Source organism: Metopolophium dirhodum, chromosome 2 (assembly GCF_019925205.1).
Source record: "Metopolophium dirhodum isolate CAU chromosome 2, ASM1992520v1, whole genome shotgun sequence".
Taxonomy (NCBI): Eukaryota; Metazoa; Arthropoda; class Insecta; order Hemiptera; family Aphididae; genus Metopolophium; species Metopolophium dirhodum.
In genome coordinates, this window is record NC_083561.1 from 4,419,986 (window position 1) to 4,429,670 (window position 9,685).

General features: G+C 27.9%; 1 protein-coding gene across 5 annotated transcripts; it reads right to left on the minus strand.

The window, feature by feature from the left end:
• Positions 1–3,429: 3,429 nt before the first annotated feature.
• LOC132939874 (protein melted) lies at positions 3,430–9,614 on the minus strand. 5 transcript variants are annotated; one of them, XM_061007279.1, is made up of 15 exons: positions 9,204–9,614; positions 8,417–8,513; positions 8,187–8,347; positions 7,734–7,878; positions 7,435–7,609; positions 7,211–7,374; positions 6,932–7,141; positions 6,694–6,860; positions 6,495–6,614; positions 6,325–6,425; positions 5,975–6,125; positions 5,591–5,888; positions 4,661–4,796; positions 4,075–4,595; positions 3,430–3,932 (listed from the first exon to the last, which is right to left on the minus strand). In XM_061007279.1, exons 2-15 carry the CDS (start codon positions 8,462–8,464, stop codon positions 3,687–3,689), a joined length of 2,643 nt encoding a protein of 880 aa, XP_060863262.1. In that variant the 5' UTR covers positions 8,465–8,513; positions 9,204–9,614; the 3' UTR covers positions 3,430–3,686. The 5 variants fall into 5 exon arrangements, with proteins under 5 accessions (XP_060863262.1, XP_060863265.1, XP_060863264.1 ...); XM_061007282.1 differs by having other exon boundaries at positions 5,591–5,849; positions 9,204–9,613; XM_061007281.1 differs by lacking the exon at positions 9,204–9,614 and adding an exon at positions 9,123–9,138.
• Positions 9,615–9,685: the final 71 nt, after the last annotated feature.

Sequence of the window (9,685 nt, forward strand, 5' to 3'; positions counted from 1 at the left end):
GGTATCTCTGAATTCGTATTTTTTTTCTCTATTTTTATAGAGTGGCGCGATCTATGTTACTATATTATTAAATGTACTATTAATGAAATAAACTTATTGCACTGAACTAGTTTTATAGGTAGTTGATAATAATAAAGCCGTAAAACGAAATGTGGCCTCCTAAATATAACTATTTAGAACAATACCGCCGCATAATGAAATACGGCCTTTTGAATAAAATTTGTTATACTTATATCTGGCTGAAGATAACTCATTAATTTTTATAAGCTATTGAATCTTAAAAACGCTCTCCTGAACAATTTACCTTTTTAGATATACGGCCCTCTTGTACTGACAGTACGATATATTTTAAAGAATATGATTTATTATTTTTGAGCACATACGTGTACAAACATTCTGTGTAAGATACAACACCCAAGTCTGCAACTACAATATTCTAAACTTGGTGATTATAATTTACATATAATAATGAAAATATTTTGTAAGTATTATAAATTATAATAGATATCACTATAACGAGACGTCCAGATGGTTAATTAGGTACCTAATAATTTATTGCACGACATTCTAGGTAGGTTTATGGTCAGTGGCGTATATAGGGGGTGGCTCTAGTGGGCTGCAGCCCCCCCCCCCCGAAATTACAGTCTTTTTAAATAGAACAACAATATATTTTATTAGGTACTATTATAAGTTATAAATTATAATATTTCATAGCTTGTTGAAAAATAACAAATACGAATATATTTATAGAAACTGTTAAATATATAGTAGACAGTAGCCTCTCTAAGTAATAGATCACTTGTTAGTTTCTATCTACTATAGCCCACCCCAAAAATTATTTCTATATACGCCACTGTTTATGGTATATTAATTATTAATTTTTATATAGTAAATAATTCTCGATCACTACTTGTAGGCGTTATACAATAGGCAACAGAACATACTTTTCTAAAAAGATAAACGATATTGCTCAAAGACCAAAGTTCTATGAAATGATGGAAATTTGGTTTTTGAAATAGTACTATAGTACTATATAGTCTAACTGTTAGTCTAACATGTCTTGGATAAATAATTGAACTGTAAAACACTTGCCATAAAATTAGCTACTATGTTTGGCTCCACTTATGTATGTGAAACTTCGTTTTCAAAAATGACGTTTTTAAAAAACCTATACCATTTAAGATTAACAGATTACCACCTTAAAAACACTTTACGAATCAGTTGTTCTCCAAGAATACCAGATTTAAAAAAATTAGCTCAAGAAAAGAAATGTCTCATTAAACTTAAGTATACAATTTTGTTATTATTAGTATGAATGTATTATTTATAATGTATTACTTTATAAATAATTAAATATTAAATACTTTGTCTTAAAATGTAAATCAAATAATATAGGTACATAATATTATTATTAAGTCTAGAGATGGATCGATAGTAAAAGTAAAAACTGTATAGCATGAACAAATCGTATACGTGTGTAAGACGGAGACAACAAATGCGGTTGAAACGTCCTCTTAACTACAAAATAATTTGCAAATTTACGTGATTTTGATGAATTTTTTTCACATTTAAACTTTTAATGCTTATAAAAAAAAAAATTATGTTTCATATCTATCCCTAATATTTATAATTATAAAAACTTATGAGGAACCTTGTATTCAATTTTAAAGTTTTTGACCAAACAAACAATTTTGAAATAGAAAATTGTTTATGATTTTAAATATAAAATATTTTGAAAATGTCATGGTGTTTAGTAAATACTAACATAAACATTCGGTAAAAAAAACATGTTCTTATCTACGGTTATTTTTTTTAATTTAAAAAAAAATTAAATTAGTTTTGTCAAAAACTAGTTTTGCGTGAAAATGCACGGTTTTCCATAATTTTGTATTGTTATGCCGACGTTTCTCACCAGAAAAGTTAATGAAGTTTAAAATCAAAGCATTATTTCTACTTTTTATAGTATACACAGACACATAAGAAAAAAACCTGGGGATATAGCACTATTCTTTACTATTATATAATATTATACTATCTTCCATCAGGGCCGGATTGGTATGTATCGGCCCATCGGGATTTTCACTTTTATAAGCGGCCCATTTTCATATTCAGTGGCCCAAAATTACGTCTATAATTATTACGAGATTATAGGTGGCTAATCATATTTTAAACTTGAATTTATTTTCACTCACACTCACACGACCGGCCCAAACTTCAAGCGGCCCACCGAGATTTTCTCGGTAGCTCGCCTAACCAATCCGGCCCTGTCTTCCATGAAGTATTAAAGTTCAATTGATTTAACGATTATTTATGGTAAAATGGTATGTAAGTAATTACCGTGGCCTGTTCCTATAGTTATTACTTATTAGTTATTACACTACCCATACTCCACAGCAATACCACTATAGCACATTAGCAACCAAAAAAATTGGTCGGGCTGCGTCGCCCACTGGCAGCAACTGATGCGAAAGTTGCTGCGCAAGTGCGCAACGATTTAATCATATTCTGCTTCTGTGAAATTTTAAAGAGTACATTTTTATAAGCGGAGTTCGTATATCTTTATTCTAGACTTCTAAGTTATTTAAACCCTTTTGGATTTAACCGTGAGTCTCGATAGCAAACAATTTATATTTAAATGTATTATTATATTACTTATATTATTTATAATCAAAAATATAATAAAATATATCATTTTAAAATATTTAATACCCAAGGGTATTTTATATATGTTATAACTTATAGACACTACGCTAAAAATCGTTGTAAAATGTAAATACTGATTAAAATGTGGTGTACCTATATAAAATATAAATATTGTTTTGAATCACGGACTAAGATATATATATATATATATCTTCGACCGTGTTTTGAGTACTTCACTTTAGTTTGGTTTAGTCAAAATGGGTACATTACTACTGTTTTCAATACCTATTGTCCATATTTATTTACTTTAGGGCTCAACGCAACTACGTTCGCTGAAAGAGAACCAGAGTTAAAGAGAAGTCATAAAGCTGATGACTGTGTTTGGTGTTTCCGAAGGATGAGTGAATGGAAACTTAAATCTATCTAGGGCAGTAGAGCTCTTGGTAATAATTTATATTATTGTCCTGTAGTAATAACTGAACATATTTTTGTTCGAGTTATAATAAATTAAAAAAATTTAAATCTTTCAGACACTGAATAAATGATAATAGCATTATACCATATTATAACTGTTTTTAGACATAACACCAGATAATAACAATTTCTAGTCTTCTCCTGTCATAGTATTTATAGTTTTAAACCAGCCAGGAAAAGTTGTTGATTTAATTTTGAAATGTATCAACAAATCAGATGACTATTTATTTTCATGTTTTAATCATCGATTTCCAAAGAAGTATATTTATATAGTAGGTAAGTATTTTAATTTTTTTAAATAAAAAAATTGACTAGTTTAATAATAATATAATTTTAATAATTTTTAAAATATAAATACCTAGTCAAAATGACTAGTATAATAATAATATATAATTTAATCAATTTTGAAATATAAATAATCAAAATCTAGAGTAATTAAAATACTATCATACCATTTAGATGTCTTGTTCATTCATAATATTATAATCTCTTAAAACAGATATTACTTTTTGCCATTACAAATGTCATATTGAAATATTAAAATTTGTTCAATAAAACTAATAATTTGTTCATATAGTTGTCCTAATTAAACTTGAATTTCTTGAATTTGTGGTATCTTTTGAATGTGAATGTGCTACAACAACAGATAAACACTGTACCCATTCTTCGGCATTTTTACCACCTTTAGGTTTCAATATAAGAGATTCTTCTCCAGTAAATATTTCAAAAGCTTTAGGTATGTTTCGAGCGCCACGACTTACTTTCACACTGCGAATCTGATGAATGTCAATAGGAGTCCCATCTTTGTCATTTTTCTTTAACAACAACAAAACAAAAAAATGTTCAAATAATTAATTACACGTAATAGTGTCTTGTGTTATGTTAATTTTTAGAAATATAGTTAGTTTATAGTGAATAATTTATATAATAAATAATATTTAATAAGTATTGACTTACTGAGCCTTTGTAAGAGAGATGTGCTCCAGACAGTGTAAAATATCGTGTTCTCCATCTTTTAAATATTCTCCATCTTCCTTTTTTTTCTTTTAGTTGACCTTCAATAACTGGTTGGCTGTCTTGCAAAAAACCAACTGCTCGTTCTGGATGATTACATAAAAAGCAACCCCATCCACCAGCATTTATATTACAATGTTCAAATACGTCAAAGTAACCACTATTACGGAGTTCATTTAAAACAGCGTCCTGATCTTTTTCGCATGGAAATGCTGAGGTTACCAATGTTAGAAATGGCCTAGTTTCACATTTGAGAATATCCCAGCAGTTTTTTAATGCACTGACCGAAGGATGGCGTGAACTGAGAGCCGAAGATGATCTTGCTTGAAGGGCAAGAAACATAAGATGAATCCAAACACGAGGATGTCGTGTACGTACAGTAAATAATCCACGATTATAGAGGCAATGCTCACCTCGACCTTCACAAGCAAAATGTAGTTTTGCTGTCTTTTTTGCTCTTCTTTCTAAATATTAAGAAAAACAACATTTTTTTAAATATCTAAGAATCAAAGTTATAGTTAATACAAACCTTCAATTGTACATTTAGCAGGAGGTGGAATTCTAACTGAAACTTTTTCCATATAAGCTTTAATTTTATCTAAATGTTTCTCACAAAAATGCTGCATAGTATCTCTCATTGGATATGGTTCAAATACACTTATTCTCTAAAATAAAATAAAATATATAATAGTATGTAGGCACTATAACCTTAGAAAAGTTATTCATTTGTCATTTTTTATAATTAATAATGTCCCAGTAAACAAAAACTGTACACTTCTTTGTTGATATTGATCCCAATGGAAGCAAAAGCAACATTTTTCCATCACCTTTTTTTTACACACAGAAATGTAGAAGAATGTGTGGCAATTATTACCACAGTATCAAAATCATCAAACCATACCTGAACCAACTGCATATATTTCTGTGTGTCAAATGACCCACAAACACAACATCTCAACAAAAAATATCCAACTAGTACCAATCCTGAACACCATTATCAACAACCAGCTACTGAAAACCCAATACAACCCCGTTAGCATGCAAATATATCTGAAGGACAGAATGATGATCACCTATAATTTAAACCAACTCCAATGAATAACAATGAAATCTCACTTCTTAAAATCCTAGGTGAATCTAAATCCATTTTAAATCTCTCCTCATCAACTCACAAAAATCTCTATGTCACAAAATGCCTTCAACGTATTGTTCTTTCAATCAAGTCCCTAGTTAAATGTATTATATTAACCCACTTCACCTACACATTTTAAATAGCAATTTACTGACAATTTGTAATTAAAAAAAAATATATTATATTATAAGAATATGAAAAGGTCGAACTATTATATTTTAAAGTGTTTGAGATTTTAATCAAAATAAAATAAAATAGAAAAGTCTGTTCTTAATATGTAACTTGTTTAATAAAGGATTATTATATATTAATTTGCTGTTTAATTACTTGAGAAACACTTGAATTAATTATTGTAACGCTTGTATTGTGACTTCGTCTTGGAGTCACAGTTGTATAAATGCCAGTATTGATTCCACCAGGATCTACATTCAGACTTGGGCCACTTGATTGGATAGGTCCTTGAGAAGTTAAACTTTGATTTAACGGAGAACTCCCAGCAGTACTTAAAGGTCGAGATACTGAGTTTTGCACACGTCCAGCCAAAGTTTGACTGAGTGAATTAGCCAATGAATCTTTAGAGTTTGTACTGTAATTGAAGTTTGTAGTTAATATACTTCCAGTTCCTCTTAAACAATTTAATACGTTCCAAATGTAGATAGGTAATTTAAAATAACTAATGGAATTTATTATAATTTAGGTACAAAAACTTACAAAGGTGTAGTAACCGTTACGCCACCACTCGATATTTTAGTTGTAGAAGGCTTATTACGGTTTGATGAATTAGCAATACAAACTTGATTAGAACATAGTTTAGTCATGCTTTTATGTAAACCTCCAACTGACCCAACTCTACTACCAGATGCTAAAAATTATATTTAAACATAATTATTTAACAATATGTACTAAATATACTAACTCAAGTTAAAAATCTCATACATATAATAATATATTATTGTATAACACCTAGGTGAATAAAGTAAGATCTACAACACCTGTTAATTTCATACTTATTTTTATATTAACATTGTTTCTGGTAATTTATGCCTACATTTTTTTTTTACCTGCATTTAAACGTGTCATACTACGGTGAGCATTTGAGGACTGTAATCTTCCAGTACTACGACTATCTGCCATTAACCTTGGTCTGGGCGTAATCACAATCCTATAAAAAATAAATTTTATTATTTTTATGAAAACTTTTAAATTATATGTAAATTGTATTAATACCTACCTTGAATTTCTTCCATTATTGTCTGTTTGAGTTGTTCTAGTAATATTGGAATTAGTTGGTGATTGATTTCCACCAACTTTAACTATAGTTATTCCATTAATTATTTGATTTAAATGAGACCTGAAGAAAAAAAAATATTGTTGACATGTTAGAACTATACAGTACATTTTTAATACTAACAAAATATTCCCATAATTACTTTATTTTTAGGTTAATTTGTAGAACTCCGTCTAATACTTGATCAGTAAATAAAATTGGAAAACAAGAACATAGAAGTGTAGCTTCTCGTATTAATATACTTTGACTTCCTCGATCCACTTTAGCTAAATTTTCCATAATAAAAGTTAATGCTTCCTGTGCTTTTGTCTGTTTAAAATAAACTACACAGTTTGTACTTTTATTCATGACTTCAAAATCAAATTTAATAATATAAAGACCTTATTTATTTTTCCAACAGCTGATAAAACTTGAGCAGCAATACACAGAGCATTTGGATTACATTCTGCAGCTTTTTTAATTTTTGGAACATAATCAGATAGAAGTTGTGGTTGGTTTATTGCTAAATTGAGAAAAACTTGCAATGTAGCAATAACCGTTTGTGATGTACATAAGTATTCACACAATTGTGGCAAACTAGCTTCCAATAACTAAACATTTTTAATTAATTATTTATTCTGTATTAATTAAATATGATTTTACTATATAAGTACACTAACAGATGGTTTATTGTTGGCTATCAGTGAGAAAAGTTGTAATAAAGCCAACATTTCAGTGAGTTCACATAATGGAAGTAAAGAAACTAAAGCCATTGCATGGTCATGAATCGGATCTCTTGTTACTTCATAGATCTGAGGAAGAACTCTGCATAATGGATAATTGCCTAAAATGTTACATTATTAAATAAATTTGGCTTAGCTATAAAGTTGCTAAAAATAATTACCTGAAATTATGGAATCTATAATAAGTTGTATATGATTTGATAATAATGGAGAGTTGTCAATTGCTGCAAGTGATAGATATGAAGCCATATTTCTTGATAATACTTTATTTCCTTTATGTAAAAATTTCACAGCCACTGGTAATACTCTTTTCATAACTTCCTTTTTGCTATAGTTCTAAAATAAATATTGAGAATAATAATTAAATATTATGTTTGTGGATTTTAACCATTATTTTTCACATATCAAGATATACATACCTAGCGCATTTTTAAAATTTTTATTATAATTGTATACTTACAAGAAACATGCAGGATATTATGTCTGATGATATTTTAGCATGAGGTGGATCTTCTTCCTTTTGCGACGGTTTAAGATTATGGTTAAGACATGATTCCAGTAATGTAACCATAGCTTCAGCATGCTGTTCCATTGATCCAGTTTCTCTAACAAATTAGTTATACAATAGATTAGTACAATACGCATATTGGAGTAGGCAAGTATACTCTAAATCTCATTAATTAATTTCTCTAGACAGTTTTTAAATGCCCAACTCGTCCTAAGTACTAAAACTAGGTGTAATATTTAACGTATTTAGATCAGATATTATATACAGTGAATATTTTAATTATAAATTAATTTAAATTTAGTTTAGCATATAATTATGAAATTGTATATTAGCATTAAGTACAAATGTATACACAATAGTATAAATGTATAATACAGTATTAAATAAAATAACATATTATAATACCTGATAGCAGTAGTAACTCTTGTGATGCATATTTCCACAACGCTTTGATCATTGTCATTATTTACATAATCAGGAAAGCTTGTGATTTCACAAATTATATTAATAACTTCAGATAAATCATTCACAATGGCATCATCAGAAATAGTAAATAAATCACCAGCCTAAAATTAATTTTTTTTCAATAAATAAGAATTCAAATAAATGCAAAATCCCTATTAATCAAATTATACCTTGGATAAATCTTTGTAGTTCAATACTTGTGTAAACAGTTCATGCATTTCTTACAACTTTAATTACAGCTACAGTTTCAAAATTCTACGAAAAGAACTAAATAACAAAAATTGCAGATGTATAAATGTGAAACATTAATGACTGTTTGTTATAAAACTATATTATTAAACAAATCTAAATAAACATTATGCCATACAACATTAATGAAAATAAGAATGTGCATTTTGAAATAATTTGGTATAATATTAATTATTCCTTAGAATATACTCAGTACCTTATAATATTAATATTATTTGTATAAATAATTTTTTTTACTGTCATTATTAGAGTAATCGACTGAACAATGAAACAAATACAATTGCCTATACAATCCCTTAGTAATACAAGTATAACCTTTTAACTCAATGCCATATTTTGGTATTAATATAGGTATATTAAATTATCTGAACAATAAATACCTTAATTCATTCTTGATATTGAGAAATGATCAAATGTAAATCATAAATATTAATTTTATCAAACATATTTGCCGATTGACGATTATTAATAATTTTAAACAGAATTAGTGATCAAATGATTAAAATTATTTAAACTTCTACAACTTAGGTACGAACTATAATCATTTTTAAATGCTAGATAAAGCAGCATGCATAAGCAATAGGTATCTAGATTTAAATGTTTTAAATTTCAAACATAACTACCTACTTTAAAAAACAAATATTTTTTTCATGTTATTATGATATATAAGTTACTAATTGGATTGTTATTTATTAGACAACTATTTACCCATGAATAAAAACACTTTCAAATTGTTTAATTCGCCAATAACAAAAAAATTGGAATAAATGACTAAAAAATAATTAATATGTAAGATAAGTTTACAAGCACAGTTAATACTTAAGATGAATAGATTCGAATAGCAATACTCTCAAAGACTTAAATTAGAATGTCTAGATTTTGAACATTTGTCATAAGACTCATAACAAAGTTCTGCTTCTTAGTTCTTAATAATTATTAATTTGTATATAAATATAATATAATAAACATTGAAATATTGTGATATCGGAAACTCCACGTTATAAGATTGATAGTGCTACAGTAGAACCACGTAGGAAAGTCATTAACTGTCTTAAAGTCTCATGTTTTTTTTTTTTCAAATAAAAACAATTTTAATTTTAATAACAAGTAACAACGTCGTTAATTTGGAGAACTATACATAAAAATTGACGAAAGTTAACTGCAAGAACAATTAATGGCAACGCATTTTT